At 42.1% G+C, this 23467-nt stretch overlaps 2 protein-coding genes across 2 annotated transcripts; one reads left to right on the top strand and one right to left on the bottom strand.

The window, feature by feature from the left end:
* The first annotated feature begins 3636 nt into the window (after positions 1-3636).
* On the top strand, positions 3637-22114 carry LOC127294316 (signal recognition particle subunit SRP54, chloroplastic). The gene is made up of 15 exons (XM_051324106.2): positions 3637-3843; positions 3945-4050; positions 4192-4259; positions 4336-4437; positions 4808-4960; positions 5050-5127; positions 5315-5440; positions 5524-5626; positions 20168-20268; positions 20772-20909; positions 20999-21142; positions 21238-21313; positions 21407-21492; positions 21593-21721; positions 21820-22114. The coding sequence occupies exons 1-15, from the start codon at positions 3682-3684 to the stop codon at positions 21904-21906; spliced, it is 1659 nt and encodes a 552-aa protein (XP_051180066.1). The 5' UTR covers positions 3637-3681; the 3' UTR covers positions 21907-22114.
* Positions 9830-12790, bottom strand: LOC139830545 (uncharacterized). The gene is made up of 2 exons (XM_071818869.1): positions 12641-12790; positions 9830-10750 (listed from the first exon to the last, which is right to left on the bottom strand). The coding sequence occupies exons 1-2, from the start codon at positions 12660-12662 to the stop codon at positions 10119-10121; spliced, it is 654 nt and encodes a 217-aa protein (XP_071674970.1). The 5' UTR covers positions 12663-12790; the 3' UTR covers positions 9830-10118.
* Positions 22115-23467: the final 1353 nt, after the last annotated feature.

A 23467-nucleotide genomic window follows, 5' to 3' on the forward strand; every position in this document is an offset into this window, starting at 1 on the left:
ACAAAACAACCTTTATATATTTTATCTTGGAATTAGAATAAATCAGAAGTACTCTCCAGATAATAGTAGCGAGGGGCATTAAGACCTCTACCAACTGCTCTCCGTGGTTCGATACTCTTACTTTGAAACTAGGTGCATTTGATCTGTGCTCTTGCAGTTATCATGGCAAGACTGAGCTATGCAAGATTTAGTACCATTGGGGAAGAAATCCCCTTAAATAGGAACCTCGAAAATCCAATCGTTGTGAGTAGAAGTTGTAGAGCCGGAAGTTCCACTTCGTGGGACCAGAACTTCCAGGGAACTACCAGGTAGAACATCATCTCAACGGTTAAAAGAGTCGGAAGTGTCGGGTGGTAATACTGTCCAAGTAGAGCAGACCAACTTCCAGAAATACCCAAACAACTTGCAGAGTCGAGACATAGCTGAAAACATCATTTCTGGTAGTGGTGGCAGTATTAGAGCGTGGTACTACCTCTGAGTGGTAGTATCGGCCATCACACTTTTCATGAGGGTAAGGGAAACATCCAAACTGTCCACATGCGGTAGTACGGGCCTCCCAAGCGGAAATTCCGGTCCAAAGTCTGCTTACGAAAATTGCAAAAATTAGAGTTTGGAAACTCCGTTTGAGGTGAAACCGTTCTAGTTGAAAAGATAAAAAAAAAGAGATACCCGGCATCCTTCATGGAGATCTTTCGTGATCTCCACTTCCACGAGAATCCTAGGGCCCGATTCGTACTGCCGATGCCACCACCACACCCTTGCCGCAACAGGTCCTGCTCACGGAGCGATGATGGTGTCCCGACTTGACACCGCCGATCATCAGGCTATTGAATTAGAGTATATTTTTCCACAAATTTAGAGGTGAAACCTCTCAACACTAAGTACCGGTAAAAACACCAATATAAAAAACGCAACAAGTATTTCGTGCGAAATCCATTTTTGATGAACTAGAGCCTATCATAAGAATAACCACAATATCTAAAACACCATATGGAGAAGATCAAAATAACAACCAAGAAATATGATGCGAAGTATGCAAAGGTTTAAGTTCCTTCCAAATGATACGATCAAGTTACTCATTCGAGAGCTCTCTTGATAGTTCGACAAACTAACTTATAAGCCGGTCTCATAACTAGCACAACGAGACCGGTGAGAGAGAACCCTACAAAGAGCAAACCTTTGTCTTACACATTCCACTTGAGCTTGATGATGAAGATCTTGATCGTTTCAAGATGAAACACCTTTGTTAATTGCCTTGCTTAGTGAAGTCTTGTGAATTGCTCCTCCATACTATGGGAGAGATTTTCTTCGGTACATCTTCACATGCATATCCATGATCACCACATGGATGGCACGCTTCAAGCACATGGTCTCTACAAGATGGTCTATCTTGAACTTGGACTTTGTTTTTTCTTTCTTCATCTTCTTGACGTCTTGAATATACACATGAGAGCCCATTCAATCTATGTCTTCAAAACATACTTGCCATAGACTCAATCCTCTCTCATGACCAATCTTCGGGTCACTCCTTGATTAATGCCTTGGTCATCATTTTATCTTCTTCTTTGAGCCTTGAAGCCAACAAGTGGTTCAATCATTGTCTATGGACAAATCCGACAAACAAAACTCAATGCAAACTTTAGTCCATAGAGATTGTCATTAATTACCAAAACCACCCACGAGGGCTCCATGTACTTTCAACTCGTATGAAAACTGCAAAGAGTGATGCAGTGTGTAAACTCAAGGTTTTCCCAAAGTGAGAAAAGACATATCGGTCTAGATCAAGAAACCCCAAATGTATGCTTATATTGAAATTAATAACCAGTAATGCACGCTCACCAGCATCTCGCGGCTGAGAACTTCGTAGCTCGACATAGCTCGCCCAATGCCCGCAACAGCCTATTGAAGCTTTCCTACGTAGAGAGGAGAGAAGGGAAGCGAAGTAGGGAGAGGTTTACAGACGCAGTGATCACATAGTAAGAACCGTCTAGCCGATGCTTCCACCGAGTGTAACACGGTAATCCAGTCACCTGCACCGGATCCACTGTGTAGGTCCTTTAGAATACACGACGACGTTAAATCTTCGTGCGCCCATTAAACTACGGCGTCTACGAATGCTGTTTTTCCTTCCACATCCGTAACATAATTATATGCCGATATCAATAATACCACAACAAATAGCCATATGTCGTCCTTTCTAGCCACCACGGAAGGTACATCCGCCGGGTAAAATACTTTTGATGGGACTTTTACGACGTGCAGCCCAGAATCCGTCGGGTAGGAGGCTTTTTTAAGTGTTTGTGCATTTAAAGGAGTCCCTAAAGTTCAAAATCCTTGTGGATTGTGATATTTGGTTACTTACTCTCTAGAAACTCTCACGGTGTCTTCCCAAGTCCAATTAAACACAAAAAACCACATAATATGCATCCGTTAGGGCCACTAAGTGAGATTTGCATGTCTTTTAGATGCTTGTTAGGCTCAGTAGGTACATAATTAGGTAAATGAGTCCAACAAACACCAAAACAAAAAAATTAGGACGAACATGGTTTTGATAATTCATTGATATGCCAACCGCGAGTCTAACCTTGTGCTCACTTCACGATTGTTGACCGTGGTACGTTGTGCTATATTTATAGTCCATTGTTGAAAATTAGCTATACAAAAAATTAAGGTGAATCAAATAACAAACAGACAAAATAGATGGATTATAATACCAAATACCAAAATGCAGTGTAACATTGTCAATATTTTTAGAGCCATGCAAAAGGAAAAGTAGCCCTAAAATAATTTAGCAACGACGACTGGCCGCGGAAACCACTTTGACTCATAAGTGTAGATGCATCTACCATCTAAAAAATATATTTCAAAATGTCTAATTTTTTTGATAAGTAATTCGAATGTATATCAAGACATTTTATCAAGATATTTTATGTTCACACACATAGTTTCGCTGTAAAAAGAATTTTATTTTTGTGGAATATGTAAAAATTACAATTTCAGTGATCTAAAATAGTTTTTTCAGGAGACAATATATTCCTATTTTTTACATAGCCTAAAAAATGTTTTTTCTTAAAACTTGACGAGTGAACATAAAATGTCTAGATGTACACCCAAGATTTCTTTTCAATTTGTTAACATTTTAAAATAGAATTAAAATACATCTTTCATATTTTTGAGTGGAAATGATAGATCTTTATTTCATAATAAGTGCACCTAAACTATGAGTCAAAACACCATGGCCGAGCCGGAAATACACAGTGGAACTTAGGTCCACAGAAACCCGTTGTACTGTAGCGGCAAAAACCGTATATCTAGAGCTTTAAAAACTCCGAACCAAAATTTTGCGCGTAGAGGATGCAAGTATGTACGTGCGTGCCATTTTTCATACTGAAATTTAAAAGTATGTAGTTTAGAAAAAAATGACAAGTTTCAAATAAATAGTATGAAGACAACTCACAAGAACAATATTTTTCAGTAACTTAAAAGTCGAACAACTATGTAACCAAGTTTTAGTCGGGTTCTATACATGGCCGGACCTTCTTTCTGCTATGCCTTCATCTTCAATTCTTCATGTTCATCTTCTCGGGAGGAGGCCCACATGCAGTGTCCCAAACCAAACAGCCACCGCTGGTCTTATCCTCCTCTACGGTTCCCTCCCACCCTCCCAAAACCTCTGCGGAAATGGAGGCCGCCGCTACACTCACGCTCTCCTCGTCCCCCGCCGCCGCGGCCCGCCGCTCGCCGGCGAGAGAAACCATCTCCGCCCTCCACTTCTGCCGCCTTCCCGTCCGCAGTCCGCGCCTCCGCGCTGCCCAGAGCCCGGCATCACGTGCCCTCTCCTCGGTCCGCCCCGCTCTATTGGCTCTTCCTACGGACTCGTAAATGTACGCATTGTTGTTTCTTTCCGTAACCTTCTACCCGTCCACCATCCTTGTGGAACTCAGGGGTCGAGGCGACGGCGGAGGGGGAGCGGGCTGGTGGTGCGCGCGGAGACGTTCGGGCAGCTCACCACCGGGCTCGAGTCCGCCTGGAACAAGCTGCGCGGCGTCGGTGAGTGACCCTAACATCCTTCTCCATTCTTGCCGGCGGAACAAAGCTTCCCGCGCTCTCGGTTGCTGTCTCTAGCTTCCCAGTGTACAGTGTACCGCAAAAGATTTTTGATGGTTCCATGCAATGCTCTTGTGATTTAAGATGTGCTGTCCAAGGAAAGCATTGCGGAGCCGATGCGGGACATCAGAAGAGCGCTTCTGGAGGCAGATGTAGGTGCAGCTTTGCGTATTCATTTCTGTCCCTGTATACAAGCACTTCGTGTGATGCTACTCTTGCTTCCTGCAGGTAAGTTTGCCGGTCGTGAGACGGTTCGTGTCGTCTGTGAGTGAGAAGGCCTTAGGTTCAGATGTTATCCGAGGAATCCGACCTGAGCAGCAATTAGTCAAGGTATTCTGTGATGATTGTGTCTGAATTTGTTGTTTTCTGCAACTAGGTTACTGCATGTTGGATAATTTGCTCACTGAAAAATGAAAATGTATATCGCGGGATGATGCCCCTAAGGATTTAACTAAACAAACTATGTTTGTTTGCGATGATGATTTCATATGATTGACTTTGCTGTTGTCTGCACTCTGCAGCTAAGTAATTGAATAATTTTTCAAATGAAAAGTTCTTTCCTTTCACAGTCACACTAGCAAGTAAAATGCTGTAACATGCTTAAACCGTTTCATTATATGAGATGTTAATAGCTTGTTCTTAGTAATTATGGTGAGCTGGTAACTACCTTTTCAAACTAATTTATTAATCGTCCGTGTAGATTGTGCATGATGAACTTGTTCAACTGATGGGTGGAGAAGTATCAGACCTGGTGTTCGCGAGAACTGGCCCAACGGTCATCTTACTGGCAGGTCTGCAAGGTGTTGGGAAGACTACTGTTTGTGCAAAACTTGCATTCTATCTGAAGAAACTGGTGCTTTCCTCAGCCTTTACTTTCGAGAATTTTAATAGCGTGTCAGTACACGATAACCTGTAGATACTTATACCAGAGTTAGGTTACAGGGAAAGAGTTGTATGCTGGTCGCTGCAGATGTTTACAGGCCAGCTGCCATTGATCAACTAACTGTACTGGGGGAACAGGTACTTCTTTGATGAACTTTACTTTTATGGTAAGCTGTAGTGCGTGCTACTGTAACTCTCGACTGACTTACAAAGTCAATGTGTGCTTGGGTTGTTTTTAAACTGAAAAGTTAAAGCTACCAAACTACATTTGTTTTCTGAATGCAATACTACAGTTTTCGCTTGGCTAAGAAAATGACATTGACAGGTGGGTGTGCCAGTTTATTCGGAAGGAACTGCAGCTAAACCTGCAGAAATAACTAAGAATGCCGTGGAAGAGGCAAAAAGAAATAATATCGATGCGATTGTAGTGGATACTGCTGGAAGACTGCAGGTAAGCCTTTTTTCAGTTTACTTATGGAAACTACTGCCTCTCCATCAATATTGTTGGTACCTGATCACCTTTCTCACATTCAGATTGATAAAGCAATGATGGTTGAACTGAAAGAAGTAAAGAAGGCAGTTAATCCTACAGAGATTTTGCTTGTTGTTGATGCCATGACTGGCCAGGAAGCTGCAGGTATCCATTTGTTGCTTGTGGCTACTATTCCATGTTGGATCCAGCAGGATCAACTAGCTCTAGTTTGAGCCACAAAAGAATAAGATCAGAAATACCTTGATCTGAAGATGATGCCATGTCTCCTCTTGTTTAATTGCTCACACCAGGATGGAGCAATTTGTGCTAGGTTCTTCCCAGTGCTTTAGTGCTAGCCTGATCGGTGGCTTAATTTGTGTGAGAGAGAGAGTGAGAGAGAGAGCTGAGAGCAGCCGTGTGTTCTCCTCTCTTCTAGGGTCATTTGACCCCTTTATATATGTTTAGCACTATGCACTAGGGGAACCAGCACCGTTGGATCAAAATCGATGTCTCCGATCAAGACACCACATAAGGATAGGTGGCCATTTACTGTAGCGTTACTGTAGCGCCGCCTTACTGTAGCCTCTTGTAGCACCGCCTCTGCGTAGCAGCCCAAAAAGATCTGACCTAGGAGAGCAGCCTAGATCACCAAAATATCCAACATTCTCCCCCTTGATCGTAAGGCTGATCATTATAAGCTCATTTTTCAACAAAATAATGCACTTAAGACGAAAAGATTATAATGGTCTGTTAGGTACCATTTAATCTAGTGACTATAGCACATTACTTCATATCAAAATGAAACTCTTTAATTTATGAGCTCCATAAACTTTATTCACATCATATATTAACTTAATTTACATAATTCTTTACATAAACATCATAGACATTACAGACTCATCTTTTGATAAAATGGTACACCAAGACAATAGGTTACAACAGTCAATTAAGTACTGCTAAACCAAATGACTATGGTTCCCATCCGATCTCAAAATGAGCCCCTTTTGGGGAGATGGTGCCATAATAGTTCCAACTTCTCCAGGATTAAAAGCTTTCAACCAAACCCATGCCGGCAACATGCTCTCTAAATACGCTGGGTGGTAAGCCTTTCGTGAGCGGATCCGCTAACATAAATTTAGTACTAATGTACTTGATATCTATTGTTTGATCCTGGATTCTATCTTTCACAACAAGATACTTAATGTCAATAAATTTGCCAGCTGCACTTGACTTGTTGTTACTCGCATAGATCACTGCGGGTTGATTATGTGATATAGAGTGAGAGGCACGGAAATCTTGTCAATCACTCTTAGTCTTTGGGATAAAATTCTTCAACCATACCGCCTGCCCGGTTGCCTCATAACATGCTACAAATTCTGCTGCATTGTCGACGATGCGATAACGGTTTGCTTTGAGCTTTTCCATGATATAGCTCCTTTTGCAAGGGTGAAGATATAACCTTTGATGTGGATTTCTTAGTATCAACACACCCGCAAAATCAGCATCTGAATAACCCACTATTTCGAGGTTATCAGATTTCTCATAAGTAAGCATGAGGCCTTTAGTACCTTGCAAATAACGCAAGACCTTTTTAGCAGCCTTCAGTGATCCAGACCTGGATTGGGTGATATCTGCCAAGCATCCCGGTCACAAAAGCTAAATCGGGCGAGTGCACACTTGTGCATACATAATACTCCCAACAATTGAGGCATAAGGAATTGACTTCATCTGCGCAGATTCATAATTATTTCTTGGGCCTTTGGAAAGTCCCAAATTTATCGCCCTTAACAATAGGAAGCAGTAGAAATTTGAGCACTTATACATATTGTACTTTTTCGAGTACCTTTTCAATATATGCTCTCTGAGATAGCCCCAAGATCCCTCTGGATCTATCCGGTGAATTTCAATTCCTAAAACATAAGTTGCTTCACGAGATCTTTCATATCGAACTTTGAAGACAGAAATCTCTTGGTCTCCATCAACATATTTTTATCCTGCGGCCAAGAGTATGTCATCAACATATAATATCAGGAAGATAAAATTACTCCCCCTGAACTTAACATAAACACAATTGTCCTTCTTATTTTCCTTAAAGCCAAATTTCTTTATGACTTGATCAAATTTGAGATACCACTCTCTTGATGCTTGTTTCAAACCATAGATGGATTTCTTCAGATGACATCCTAAATGTTTATTTTCTTCCATAACAAAACCCTCCGGTTGTGCCATGTATACATCTTCATGTAAGTCACCATTTAGAAATGCCGTTTTGACATCCATCACGATGTAGCTCTAAATTATAATGAGCCACGAGTGCCATAATTATTCTGAATGAATCCTTGAAGAGACGGGTGAAAAGTTTCATTATAATCAATCCCTTCTCTTTGAGTGAATCCTTTTGCCACAAGCCTTGCTTTAAACCTTTCGATATCACCCTTGGAGTCACGTTTGGTCTTATAGACCCATTTGCATCCAACTGTTTTGGCTCCTTCAGGGATTTCTACTAAGTCCCATACATCATTAGTGCTCATGGACTTCATTTCATCTTTCATAGCATCGAGCCATTTAGACGAATATTCACTTTCCATAGCCTCCTTAAATGAGGTGGGATCATTATCCAACAACTGGCTCATTTGTATCCTCACTCATGTAGGTGAGATAATCATCGGGAATAGCAGGCTTTCTAGCATTTGTGACCTTCTAAGAGGCTCATTATTCGGCACATTAATAACAGTTTGAGGCTGCTGATTATTTTCAATAAGAGCATCATTAGTTGTGACATACAGGAGCGATCGCCGGTGTATCGGCAGGTGTTGCATTAGCAGCACGTTGCCTTCTTGAATACACTCGTAATTGCTGTTCTTGGTCCTTTTGTTGTCCGATTATGTGAGCACCATCAGCTACAGGAGGCTGAAACTTGAGGTGCAATTTCGGTATGTACTTGGAAACAACTTGGCTCTTGGATTACGAGCATCGGGACATATTCCTGTTTTTCCTCCAAGACTATTTCTCACGGGAGTCATGCTCCCCCTCATCATATCACTTTCCAAGAACACAGCGTGTCTTGTTTCAACAAATTTCGTTATCTGATTTGGACAATAAAATCGATATGCTTTAGATTTGTCAGGATAACCAATAAAATGGCAATGATCGTCTTGGGGTCTAATTTTCCCATAACTTGGGATTAAAAATCCTTGCTTGACGAGACAGCCCCATACATGAAAATAATTCGGGGTTGGCTTTTTCCCGAGTCCATAATTCATACGGTGTTTTGGGCACCGATTTGCAGGAACCACGTTAAGAATACGTCTTCTTTGTTTTAAGGGCTTCCATCCATAAATTCACTGGTAAAGTGGAGTGGCTTAACATACTCACGCACCATATCCATAAGTGTGCGGTTTCTCCTTTGACCACCCCGTTTTCTTTGAGAGTTCACCGGTCTTGAGTATTGGCGGCAATGCCATTTTCACATAAGAATTTTGCAAATGGTCCAGGAATTTGACCATAAGTTGCATGTCTGCCGTAGTATTCACCACCACGATCAGATCTTACAACTTTAATTCTTTTATTACATTGATTTTCAACCTCGGCTTTGAAAATCTTGAACTTGTCTAATGCCTACGATTTTTCTTTGATTTGATAAATATATCCATAACGGGAGAAATCATCGGTGAACGTTATGAATGAATTATAACCGTCCACCGATCTCACATTAAACGGACCACATATATCAGGTATGAATTAATTCCAAAACTCCCGTGCTTCGGTTTGCACCTTTCTTAATTTTCTTGGCATATTTTCCTTTGATGCGATCGATACAATGATCAACATCCGCATTCGAAAAATCAAGAGAAGGAAGAACTTGATCTTTAATGAGACGCTCAATCCTCCCCCTCGAAATATGGCCTAAACGATAGTGCCATAATTTCGAAGAAGTCTCATTATTATTACGTTTGCGTTTGGTACCGACATTTATATTTGAGGTAGAACCCACATTATTTATATCATCACAAAGGGAAATTACATAAAGTTTGTCGTGTCGACAGGCAAGGCCAACATTATTATTGTCATACATAATTATACACTGCTTATTCCCAAAGTGACACTCATAACTATCATCATCTAAACATGAGACGGAAACTAAATTCCGTTTCATCGAGGAGTACATAAAGAACATTATTTAGCTGAAGCTTAAAACCGCCATGAAGTGTAGAGTGAAGTCTCCAATCGCCTCGGCATAAGCTTCAACACCATTAGCAACTCTAATTGTTCTTTCCCCTCTTTTAGGGTCTTCCTCATATTGAATCACTGCAACGAATTTACAACATGAATTGTTGCACACAGATCAATCCACCAAGTATTGGTGGCATAATTAACATAAAGGGATTCTTCAACAACAGTAATAGTGTCGGTACCTCTTTCTTTGAGCCATTTCTTGAAGCCAAAACAATCCTTTCGCCTATGCCCACCTTTTCCACAAAAGTGGCAAGCATTGGAATTATTTCCTTCAGCATTAGGCGCTTTTTCTGGCTTCTTTTGCTGTGAACCTTTTGAGGATTGGCCTTTTTCCTTGAACTTATAAGGCTTGGGCTTCACATATTCATTCACAAATTTTCTATACTTCTTCTTTTGTGAATGACCAAACTGATTAACATGATCAGATTCTGTCGACCTTAAGCCTTTCTTCTTCTTGCACACATCGCGCCATCATTTCATCAATCTCCCATTTAACATCCATCGCATTATAGTTGATCATAAATGGATCAAATTGGGGAGGCAAAGATGACATAATAAAATGGACGAGGAAACCATTAGAGATTTCCATCTCCATTGACTTTAGTTTGGCGGCCATGTTGCACTTTTTCATAATATGCTCTCGAAGACTTCCAGTGGGATCATATTTTTCATCAATTAGCCTTCTGATAAGACTTGTTGCATAGACTTTAGAAGACCCTTTAAATTGATGCTCAATTTTTGCAAAGTACCCTTTTGCTGTCTCACAATCAGGAAGGGCTCCCCTCATACTCTGTGTAATGGAGCCCTTTATCATCATAAGGCACTTGCGATTAGAGTCATCCCACTTAGCCTTAATAATGTCATATTCCTTCTTGAGGGCTTCATAATTTTCATTATTTTCTTTAGGCACCTCAGGAGGATCATTAAGGAGAGCATAATCAATACTGAGTAAGGCCATAGTGATCTCAAGCTTCTCCTTCCACGTGACATAATTGCTGCCATTTAGCTGTTCGATGCCATTTAGCATTCCAGCAATATTAGAGACATTAGTTGCTGCAAAAGAAAAAAAATTCAAAATGCTTTAGTAAGCATCATCATAATCATCATTAAATTTTATTGATCAAATTCAAATCAGCTTTGGCCAGAGATGAAAATGAACAACAAAATTTTGTGGACAAATATTCATCAATTAGCTTTGGCCAAATTGATAAATAGAAGCCACACATTAATGATCCTCATTCATTATTTTCTTTTACCGACCCGGTTCACATCAGCTTTGGCCGAAGTGAAAGCAGGACCAATAAAAGAATTTTGCAGTTAAAATGCCCGTCAAACAACTTTGGTCAGAATGACAAGGCATAAAACCACACTTTATTTGAGGATCCATAAACTTTATTTTGCAGCGGAAGCATTATCACATAATAATTATAGTGATAAATATCACCATAATTCATTAATCATAAATAAACTAAATAATAAATATAATAACAACATGCAAATTATCTAAGCATGGCAATTAAAATTGTGGCCTAAAATAAACATAATAAGCATAATCAATTCATCCAGAAAAATAGCCCTGAAAAGATATTTATTTCAGCCCTAATTTTTTTTTTTTTTTTATTAATATTAGCATAATAATCCTGCTTTGGCTGGGCCAAAATTGGCCCAGCCCCGACTAACTCCCCGATCCCTCCTGGGCCTTGGCCCATTAGCAACGTGCCAGGGCGACCTGGACCGTCGGATGCAATCCGACGGCCGAGAGCAGCATGCCTGGAACAAAACCAGCCCGCCGTCGCACGGCCCCGCGAAACCCTAGCCCATTTCATTTCCTCCTCTCTGAAACAAGCGGCTTAGCGCCAGCGACCAAGCGGACAATGGCGGCGAGTACCACGCGACGGGGAAGAAGACTCGGCGTCATCTAGGCCCTCTCGCCGGGAGTTGCGTGCGGCTTTGGCGGCGCGCGACTCCGTCGGCGGCTCTGGGCGGCACTCCCTGCGCGAGCGGCGAGCAGCGTGCGGGCGATCCCAGCGGCGAGCGTCGACGCCACTTGGCGCAAGTCCGGCACCGCGGCGGCCTTCAACGGCGACGTGCGCGCGAGGAAGGAACGCCGGGGCCCGATGCGGTGGTCGGCGGGTTTGCTCGGGTACATGCCGGGCAGAACCGCCATCATTAAATGGTGGCACTTGCCGGCGCCAGCGTACCGGCGGCAGCGACGACACCCATAAGGTAAATTCCACATCCATGAGTCTTAAGTTAGGGTTAGGGTTCCTCCAAAATGGGGAATTTCAAGATTTAGGGTTTCGGTAAATTGGGGATTTTGCTTTAGTGTTGATCACGGCATCAAATCAATCCATCCACACTTCAATTCACACTTAGCCGAAACCATAAACATCAAAATAGGGGAAAATTTCATCACTTTAGGGTTTCGGATTGGGAAAAAACATCAAGATTTATGCATAATTAACTTGTTTCCCCTTAAATCTTAATCAATCTTAAACCAGAAGCTCATAATTGAGGAGGGGAAAAGAGGACAACATTTCTAGGGTTTCTTGAAAAAATAGGAATTTAACATAAGAGCTTTAATTTCTTTAGTTAATAACTCAAATTGAAACCCTAGAGTGTCACATAATCTGTTAGGGCTTAGAGTGTGAAAAAACAGGGCTTAAACTTAAGGCATGATTAATAACCAGGAAGAACAGCCTTTAAACATAAGCATAAAATTCTTTCACAGAAGCAACTTGGGCATATGCCTTGACTTGGTGACAACATAAACACATGGGTATGTGCATATGCCCTTGATCTTGATCTTGGCTTGATAAATCAAGCATGAATCTTAACATAAGAGGGCTCAAACTTAAGAGCTAGATGCTCTGATACCATTGTTGGATCCAGCAGGATCAACTAGCTCTAGTTTGAGCCACAAAAGAATAAGATCAGAAATACCTTGATCTGAAGATGATGCCATGTCTCCTCTTGTTTAATTGCTCACACCAGGATGGAGCAATTTGTGCTAGGTTCTTCCCAGTGCTTTAGTGCTAGCCTGATCGGTGGCTTAATTTGTGTGAGAGAGAGAGTGAGAGAGAGAGCTGAGAGCGGTAGTGTGTTCTCCTCTCTTCTAGGGTCATTTGACCCCTTTATATATGTTTAGCACTATGCACTAGGGGAACCAAAGCACCGTTGGATCAAAATCGATGTCTCCGATCAAGACACCACATAAGGATAGGTGGCCATTTCTTTGTAGCGATTCGTAGTGCCGCCTTGTAGCCAGCTCTTGTAGCACCGCCCTACTGTAGCAGCCCAAAAAGATCTGACCTAGGAGAGCAGCCTAGATCACCAAAATATCCAACATTCTCCCCCTTGATCGTAAGGCTGATCATTATAAGCTCATTTTTCAACAAAATAATGCACTTAAGACGAAAAGATTATAATGGTCTGTTAGGTACCATTTAATCTAGTGACTATAGCACATTACTTCATATCAAAATGAAACTCTTTAATTTATGAGCTCCATAAACTTTATTCACATCATATATTAACTTAATTTACATAATTCTTTACATAAACATCATAGACATTACAGACTCATCTTTTGATAAAATGGTACACCAAGACAATAGGTTACAACAGTCAATTAAGTACTGCTAAACCAAATGACTATGGTTCCCATCCGATCTCAAAATGAGCCCCTTTTGGGGAGATGGTGCCATAATAGTTCCAACTTCTCCAGGATTAAAAGCTTTCAACCAAACCCATGCCGGCAACATGCTCTCTAAATACGCTGGGTGGTAAGCCTTTCGTGAGCGGATCCGCTAACATAAATTTAGTACTAATGTACTTGATATCTATTGTTTGATCCTGGATTCTATCTTTCACAACAAGATACTTAATGTCAATAAATTTGCCAGCTGCACTTGACTTGTTGTTACTCGCATAGATCACTGCGGGTTGATTATCGCAGTATAGAGTGAGAGGCTGGAAATCTTGTCAATCACTCTTAGTCTTTGGGATAAAATTCTTCAACCATACCGCTTTGCCGGTTGCCTCATAACATGCTACAAATTCTGCTGCATTGTCGACGATGCGATAACAGTTGCTTTGAGCTTTTCCATGATATAGCTCCTTTTGCAAGGGTGAAGATATAACCTGATGTGGATTTCTTAGTATCAACACACCCCGCAAAATCAGCATCTGAATAACCCACTATTTCGAGGTTATCAGATTTCTCATAAGTAAGCATGAGGCCTTTAGTACCTTGCAAATAACGCAAGACCTTTTTAGCAGCCTTCCAGTGATCCAGACCTGGATTGGACTGATATCTGCCAAGCATCCCGGTCACAAAAGCTAAATCAGGGCGAGTGCACACTTGTGCATACATAATACTCCCAACAATTGAGGCATAAGGAATTGACTTCATCTGCTTGTGATTCATAATTATTTCTTGGGCGCTTTGGAAAGTCCCAAATTTATCGCCCTTAACAATAGGAGCAGGCCGAGAGTGAGCACTTATACATATTGTACTTTTTCAGTACCTTTTCAATATATGCTCTCTGAGATAGCCCCAAGATCCCTCTGGATCTATCCCGGTGAATTTCAATTCCTAAAACATAAGTTGCTTCACCGAGATCTTTCATATCGAACTTTGAAGACAGAAATCTCTTGGTCTCCATCAACATATTTTTATCAACTGTGGCCAAGAGTATGTCATCAACATATAATATCGGGAAGATAAAATTACTCCCTGAACTTAACATAAACACAATTGTCCTTCTTATTTTCCTTAAAGCCAAATTTCTTTATGACTTGATCAAATTTGAGATACCACTCTCTTGATGCTTGTTTCAAACCATAGATGGATTTCTTAGGATGACATCCTAAATGTTTATTTTCTTCCATAACAAAACCCTCAGGTTGTGCCATGTATACATCTTCATGTAAGTCACCATTTAGAAATGCCGTTTTGACATCCATCGATGTAGCTCTAAATTATAATGAGCCACGAGTGCCATAATTATTACGAATGAATCCTTCGAAGAGACGGGTGAAAAAGTTTCATTATAATCAATCCCTTCTCTTTGAGTGAATCCTTTTGCCACAAGCCTTGCTTTAAACCTTTCGATATCACCCTTGGAGTCACGTTTGGTCTTATAGACCCATTTGCATCCAACTGTTTTGGCTCCTTCAGGGATTTCTACTAAGTCCCATACATCATTAGTGCTCATGGACTTCATTTCATCTTTCATAGCATCGAGCCATTTAGACGAATATTCACTTTCCATAGCCTCCTTAAATGAGGTGGGATCATTATCCAACAACGGCTCATTTGTATCCTCACTCATGTAGGTGAGATAATCATCGAGAATAGCAGGCTTTCTAGCCCATTTGTGACCTTCTAAGAGGCTCATTATTCGGCACATTAATAACAGTTTGAGACCGCTGATTATTTTCAATAAGAGCATCATTAGTTGTGACATCTGGAGCCGATCAGCCGGTGTATCGGCGGGTGTTGCATTAGCGACACGTTGCCTTCTTGAATACACTCGTAATTCTTGTTCTTGGTCCTTTTGTTGTCCGATTATGTGAGCACCATCGACTACGGGAGCTGAAACTTGAGGTGCAATTTCGGTATGTCTTTGGAAACTCTTGGCTCTTGGATTACGAGGCATCGGGACATATTCTGTTTTCCTCCAAGACTATTTCTCTGGGAGTCATGCTCCCCCTCATCATATCACTTTCCAAGAACACGGCGTGTCTTGTTTCAACAAATTTCGTTGTCTGATTTGGACAATAAAATCGATATGCTTTAGATTTGTCGGGATAACCAATAAAATGGCAAGCTGTTTGTCTTGGGGTCTAATTTTCCCATAACCGGATTAAAAATCCTTGCTTGGCGGGACAGCCCCATACATGAAAATAATTCGGGGTTGGCTTTTTCCGATCCATAATTCATACGGTGTTTTGGGCACCGATTTCTGGGAACCACCGTTAAGAATACGTCTTTCTTGTTTTAAGGGCTTCCATCCATAAATTCACCGGTAAAGTGGAGTGGCTTAACATACTCCGCACCATATCCATAAGTGTGCGGTTTCTCCTTTCAGCCACCGTTTCTTTGAGGTTCACCAGTCTTTGAGTATTGGGCGGCAATGCCATTTTCTGTAAGAATTTTGCAAATGGTCCAGGAATTTGACCATAAGTTGCATGTCTGCCGTAGTATTCACCACCACGATCAGATCTTACAACTTTAATTCTTTTATTACATTGATTTTCAACCTCAGCTTTGAAAATCTTGAACTTGTCTAATGCCTCGATTTTTCTTTGATTTGATAAATATATCCATAACGGGAGAAATCATCGATGAACGTTATGAATGAATTATAACCGTCCACCGATCTCACATTAAACGGACCACATATATCCGTATGAATTAATTCCAAAACTCCGTGCTTCGGTTTGCACCTTTCTTAATTTTCTTGGCATATTTTCCTTTGATGCGATCGATACAATGATCAACATCCGCATTCGAAAAATCAAGAGAAGGAAGAACTTGATCTTTAATGAGACGCTCAATCCTCCCCTCGAAATATGGCCTAAACGATAGTGCCATAATTTCGAAGAAGTCTCATTATTATTACGTTTGCGTTTGGTACACGACATTTATATTTGAGGTAGAACCCACATTATTTATATCATCACAAAGGGAAATTACATAAAGTTTGTCGTGTATCGACGAGGCAAGGCCAACATTATTATTGTCATACATAATTATACACCGCTTATTCCCAAAGTGACACTCATAACTATCATCATCTAAACATGAGACGGAAACTAAATTCCGTTTCATCGAGGGTACATAAAGAACATTATTTATTTGAAGCTTAAAACCGCCATGAAGTGTAAGAGTGAAGTCTCCAATCGCCTCGGCATAAGCTTCAACACCATTAGCAACTCTAATTGTTCTTTCCCCTCTTTTTAGGGTCTTCCTCATATTGAATCCACATGTGAATTTACAACATGAATTGTTGCACACTGAGATCAATCCACCAAGTATTGGTGGCATAATTAACATAAAGGGATTCTTCAACAACAGTAATAGTGTCGGTACCTCTTTCTTTGAGCCATTTCTTGAAGCCAAAACAATCCTTTTCGCCTATGCCCACCTTTTCCACAAAAGTGGCAAGCATTGGAATTATTTCCTTCGACATTAGGCGCTTTTTACGGCTTCTTTTCTTGTGAACCTTTTGAGGATTGGCCTTTTTCCTTGAACTTATAAGGCTTGGGCTTCACATATTCATTCACAAATTTTCTATACTTCTTCTTTTGTGAATGACCAAGCTGATTAACATGATCAATTCTGTCAGCCTTAAGCCTTTCTTCTTCTTGCACACATCGCGCCATCATTTCATCAATCTCCCATTTAACATCCATCGCATTATAGTTGATCATAAATGGATCAAATTGGGAGGCAAAGATGACATAATAAAATGGACGAGGAAACCATTAGAGATTTCCATCTCCATTGACTTTAGTTTGGCGGCCATGTTGCACTTTTTCATAATATGCTCTCGAAGACTTCGGTGGGATCATATTTTTCATCAATTAGCCTTCGATAAGACTTGTTGCATAGACTTTAGAAGACCCTTTAAATTGATGCTCAATTTTTGCAAAGTACCCTTTTCTTTGTCTCACAATCGGAAGGGCTCCCCTCATACTTTCTGTGTAATGGAGCCCTTTATCATCATAAGGCACTTGCGATTAGAGTCATCCCACTTAGCCTTAATAATGTCATATTCCTTCTTGAGGGCTTCATAATTTTCATTATTTTCTTTAGGCACCTCAGGAGGATCATTAAGGAGAGCATAATCAATACTGAGTAAGGCCATAGTGATCTCAAGCTTCTCCTTCCACGTGACATAATTGCTGCCATTTTTTGTTCGATGCCATTTAGCATTCCAGCAATATTAGAGACATTAGTTGCTGCAAAAGAAAAAAAATTCAAAATGCTTTAGTAAGCATCATCATAATCATCATTAAATTTTATTGATCAAATTCAAATCAGCTTTGGCCAGAGATGAAAATGAACAACAAAATTTTGTGGACAAATATTCATCAATTAGCTTTGGCCAAATTGATAAATAGAAGCCACACATTAATGATCCTCATTCATTATTTTCTTTTACCGACCCGGTTCACATCAGCTTTGGCCAGAAGTGAAACAGACCAATAAAAGAATTTTGCAGTTAAAATGCCCGTCAAACAACTTTGGTCAGAATGACAAGGCATAAAACCACACTTTATTTGAGGATCCATAAACTTTATTTTGCAGCGGAAGCATTATCACATAATAATTATAGTGATAAATATCACCATAATTCATTAATCATAAATAAACTAAATAATAAATATAATAACAACATGCAAATTATCTAAGCATGGCAATTAAAATTGTGGCCTAAAATAAACATAATAAGCATAATCAATTCATCCAGAAAAATAGCCCTGAAAAGATATTTATTTCAGCCCTAATTTTTTTTTTTTTTTTTATTAATATTAGCATAATAATCCTGCTGAACTGGGCCAAAATTGGCCCAGCCCAGCACTTTAACTCCCCCTGATCCCCTCCTGGGCCTTGGCCCATTAGCAACGTGCCAGGACGACCTGGACCGTCGGATGCAATCCGACGACGAGAACTGACTATGGGCCGGAACAAAACCAGCCCGCCGTCGCCTGGCCCCCGCGAAACCCTAGCCCATTTCATTTCCTCCTCTCCCGACAGCGGCGGCAACGCCGAGCGACCAAGCGACAGCGGCGGCGAGTACCACGCGACGGGGAAGAAGACTCGGCGTCATCTAGGCCCTCTCGCCGGAGTTGCGTGCAGCTTTGGCCAGCGCGCAGCTCCGTCGAGCGGCTCTGGACGGCACCCTGCGCGAGGCGAGCGAACGCGTGCGGGCGTCCCCGCGACAGCGTCGACCGCCAGCGCAAGTCCGGCACCGCGGCGGCCTTCAACGGCGACGTGCGCGCGAGGAAGGAACGCCAGGGCCCGGTGCGGTGGTCGGCAGGTTTGCTCGGGTACATGCCCGGGCAGAACCGCCATCATTAAATGGTGGCACCGGCGCCGCCGTGGCCAGCGACGGCGACGACACCCATAAGGTAAATTCCACCGCCATGATTCTTAAGTTAGGGTTAGGGTTCCTCCAAAATGGGGAATTTCATGATTTAGGGTTTCGGTAAATTGGGGATTTTGCTTTAGGGTTGATCACGGCATCAAATCAATCCATCCCCACTTCAATTCACACTTAGCCGAAACCATAAACATCAAAATAGGGGAAAATTTCATCACTTTAGGGTTTCGGATTGGGAAAAAACATCAAGATTTATGCATAATTAACTTGTTTCCCCTTAAATCTTAATCAATCTTAAACCAGAAGCTCATAATTGAGGAGGGGAAAAGAGGACAACATTTCTAGGGTTTCTTGAAAAAATAGGAATTTAACATAAGAGCTTTAATTTCTTTAGTTAATAACTCAAATTGAAACCCTAGAGTGTCACATAATCTGTTAGGGCTTAGAGTGTGAAAAAACAGGGCTTAAACTTAAGGCATGATTAATAACCAGGAAGAACAGCCTTTAAACATAAGCATAAAATTCTTTCACAGAAGCAACTTGGGCATATGCCTTGACTTGGTGACAACATAAACACATGGGTATGTGCATATGCCCTTGATCTTGATCTTGGCTTGATAAATCAAGCATGAATCTTAACATAAGAGGGCTCAAACTTAAGAGCTAGATGCTCTGATACCATTGTTGGATCCAGCAGGATCAACTAGCTCTAGTTTGAGCCACAAAAGAATAAGATCAGAAATACCTTGATCTGAAGATGATGCCATGTCTCCTCTTGTTTAATTGCTCACACCAGGATGGAGCAATTTGTGCTAGGTTCTTCCCAGTGCTTTAGTGCTAGCCTGATCGGTGGCTTAATTTGTGTGAGAGAGAGAGTGAGAGAGAGAGCTGAGAGCAGCCGTGTGTTCTCCTCTCTTCTAGGGTCATTTGACCCCTTTATATATGTTTAGCACTATGCACTAGGGGAACCAGCACCGTTGGATCAAAATCGATGTCTCCGATCAAGACACCACATAAGGATAGGTGGCCATTTACTGTAGCGTTACTGTAGCGCCGCCTTACTGTAGCTACTGTAGCACCGCCCTACTGTAGCAGCCCAAAAAGATCTGACCTAGGAGAGCAGCCTAGATCACCAAAATATCCAACATTCCAATGTCCTTGCTCCATGGACATATAGGAACTCAACTACAGGCCTGAAAGTTAACTACCCGACAATTCTGTAAAACTGTTATTGTTCCTAATGTGTTCATAGGGCAGGATGCTGTTCTGCTAATTTTATAATTTTGTATGCTCAAAGAGTACTTTCCTTTAATAGAGTTGTAACAACTTACACTGCTTCTTTCATGTTGTGCAGCATTGGTCACCACCTTCAACATTGAAATTGGTATATCTGGTGCTATATTGACTAAATTGGATGGTGATTCCAGGGGTGGGGCAGCACTTAGTGTTAAAGAGGTTATATTTGCCAGAAACTTCTTTTGCCATCATATCTGTGAATGCTTAGGATATCACCTATCATGCTTTCATGATAAGTTGATAATTTAGATAGGACTATTGTTCATCTACATTGGCCCGAGCTGTGAATTCCTTTTTAAAAATATACTTCATTGGATTTCCTTGCTTCTTTCACCAATTGTTGAGCAGTACATGGCTGGTTCAGCAGTTGCAGATGCTGGATTCATTACTGATGCAATTTTTGCGCTGTGTGCATCAGTGTACAATTGTGTATATTGTCTTCACTTGTATGTTGAAGAATATCTATATTTTATCGGTGATACAATATCTATGTTTTATCACCAGGCTATCTATTTGCACACATATATATCATATATGTTCACTCTATTCGAAATCCTTAGTATACCTGTGAGGTGTCCAAGTATTGTGATAAATTATTTCCCCCTATTTGTCTCCAAGTATATGTAACAGCATCAGTACTTATCATTTAATCGTTCATGTAGGTGTCTGGAAAGCCCATCAAGTTTGTAGGACGAGGAGAACGGATGCAGGACCTTGAGCTTTTCTATCCCGATCGCATGGCACAACGTGTTTTGGGAATGGGTGATGTCCTTTCATTTGTTGAAAAAGCACAAGAAGTCGTAAGTAGCTTCCTGTAAGACTGCTCTTCTGGTCTTGTCCGAAGCAATATTGTGATGGTTTTATGCATTTTAAATGATGCTGCAAATAGGTCCGTCAAGAGGATACCATGGAATTACAGAAGAAGATTCTGAGTGCAAAATTTGACTTCAATGACTTCTTAAAGCAAACACAAAATGTTGCCAAAATGGGTTCCATGAGCCGTGTAATTGGAATGATTCCAGGCATGAACAAGGTATATGAACCTGTGGGATTCATTCATTCCGCTGAAGTTGATGAATTAGATATGATAAAATCCCAGGACATGAGAACACTTCTCATTATATATAGATAACCCCTGCACAAATCCGGGAAGCTGAGAAAAAACTCGCATTTGTAGAGTCGATGATCAATGCAATGACAGCTGGTATGTTCCTCATAAACAGCTGTTATACATATGAAGGTTGTAGCAGTAGTGATGGTTCCATATGTCACTACATTTAATCCTTAAATTTTGCAGAGGAAAGGGAAAAGCCAGAGTTACTGGCTGAATCGCGGGAGAGGAGGATTAGGGTAGCTGAGGAATCCGAAAAGACAGAACAAGAGGTTCAGTCCTACTCTTGTGATCATATCACATTGTTTTTTCTTATGCCATCATCATTCAGCCCCTCCATGGAGTTAAAATGGTTGTCATTTTCCATATCAGGTGGGCCAATTGGTAGCCCAGCTCTTCCAGATGCGCGCTCAAATGCAGAAATTGATGGGTATGATGCAAGGGCAAGAAGCAATTGCAGGAATGGGAGATCTGGTGGACTCGCTTAACGCTGACGAGAAGGTAAGAATAATCGCCTCTGGCAGCATGAATGAGGTTCATCCTGTGAGTTTTGCCTGGACAACATTTAATGGCCTGAACTGTTGGTGCATATTGTTTAGGCACCTCCTGGCACTGCACGGCGGAGGAGACGGCGGAGTGAGCCACCGCGGCAGAGGGAGCTGGAGGCAGTGGGTGGCGCCCAGTAGGCCTTGATGTGCACCGGGTTGAAAGCTTTTACTTGAATAGTTGTGGATTAGCATGTAATGCTCTAGGCCTTGGTTCAGTTGATGTAGATACGGATCTTGCATGCTGTAAGTTTTCCTGTACATCTTTGCATTCTAAGATTACGATTCGTATATAAAGTTTGTGTGGGCGGGACATGCATTTTGAGAATGGAGAATTAATTACCTTCTACGTCGCCGATTCTAAGACTAAGATTCATAGATAAAGGAACTTAATTTTGGACGGAGATAGTAGCTAAGTGTATTTCTGAAAAGTGTAACTTCTGGTATATCGCCGGTTCTGTTGCGCCTGGGTGTAGTGTATGGCTGTCTTCTGTAATGTATGGCTCTACGGCTTGTATCCTTCCTTTATTTTCGTATTTGCACATGTGCTGTCAAAGTGTCAATGTTGTCTGTACTCTTTTGCGACTCATATAAATACTCTTTTCATATTGGGCGTACTGACCTAGCCGCCGCCTCCTCTCCCGCCCCCCTCCCGGGCGGCGGTGGAGGATCTATCCGCCCCGCTCCGAGCAGCCGCCCCCGGATCGCCGCACCTCAGCCACCGCTGCTGCCGGCCTCGGCCCCAACCCCGGCCTTGGCCTTGGCCCCGGCTTCGGCCCCGGCCCGGCCACAGCCCTGGCCTCGGCCACGGCGGCGGTGGCGGCGTCCCTTCCGTCGAATGATGAGGGGGAGGAGAGGGTTTCCACGGTGGCGTTCCATGGGAGGCGATGAAGCGCCGGTGGAGGAAGCCGGGCGGCACGACTACTTGGCCGGGGCTTGATGCTCTCCGTCGGTAGTCATGGAGGATTCGGTGGAGCGATGGCGGCCTCCGCCCCCGGTGGTGGTACGTATGATCCGCGCCGCCGTCTTCTTCCCTGGTGATCTGGCAAGAGGGACTGGCGGCGTGGGGGCTGCTGGTCTTTCTTTGTTTTTGGTGGCGGTCCTCGGGTTTCTTGCAAGCGAAGGTGAAGATCTACCGGAGGTCAGTTTGCTTTGATCTGGATGGAGAGATGAGTTCCGGAAAGCTCCGCTGGCGAATGGAGCAGTGCATATTTTGCATGCAGTTTGCTGGATCGGGTGGTATTCGGTCGCGCGCACCCATGTTTTTATTCCGCCCGTTTGGTTATGGAGGGAGCGCCGCGAAACTATATTCTGTGTTGACATCTGGTGGCTTTTTGGTCTATGGTGAAGTCAGAAGAAGGAATATCATGAAAGCCGAATTGGTGGACTGACTAAAGGAGGTTCGAGTCAACGTGATGCTGAGGGATCTGCTTGGCGTTCCGGGCTTGCAGCAGTGATATGCATGTGGGGGCGGCGACACAGGGGAATTTCGGAGTCTTACCTCTTAGGGTGAAAGATTGGAGGCATTGTTTTCAGTGTGGGGACTATCTTCAGGGAGAAATCCTAAGACCTTTGGTCGGGCGACGACGGCGCTGGTGCACTGTTTCCTTCTTGGAGACGTCGCTTTTGGAGAGTCTGTACTTCAGGTGTTGTTACGGTGGTGGTTGTATTGCTGTTGCTAGGTTCTAGAAGGCTGTAGCGG

Source organism: Lolium perenne, chromosome 4, assembly GCF_019359855.2.
Source record: "Lolium perenne isolate Kyuss_39 chromosome 4, Kyuss_2.0, whole genome shotgun sequence".
NCBI lineage: Eukaryota > Viridiplantae > Streptophyta > Magnoliopsida > Poales > Poaceae > Lolium > Lolium perenne.

Excerpts from the sequence above, each read along its gene's own strand:
- LOC139830545 (XM_071818869.1), bottom strand. The coding sequence starts at position 12,662 with ATGGCATCATCTTCAGATCAAG. Across the intron at positions 10,751-12,640 it reads GGCATCATCTTCAGATCAAG|CAACTAATGTCTCTAATATT; the intron begins GTATTTCTGATC and ends TTTCTTTTGCAG.
- LOC127294316 (XM_051324106.2), top strand. The coding sequence starts at position 3,682 with ATGGAGGCCGCCGCTACACTCACGCTCTCCTCGTCCCCCGCCGCCGCG. Across the intron at positions 5,627-20,167 it reads GACTGGCCAGGAAGCTGCAG|CATTGGTCACCACCTTCAAC; the intron begins GTATCCATTTGT and ends CATGTTGTGCAG. Across the intron at positions 20,910-20,998 it reads TTGAAAAAGCACAAGAAGTC|GTCCGTCAAGAGGATACCAT; the intron begins GTAAGTAGCTTC and ends TGCTGCAAATAG.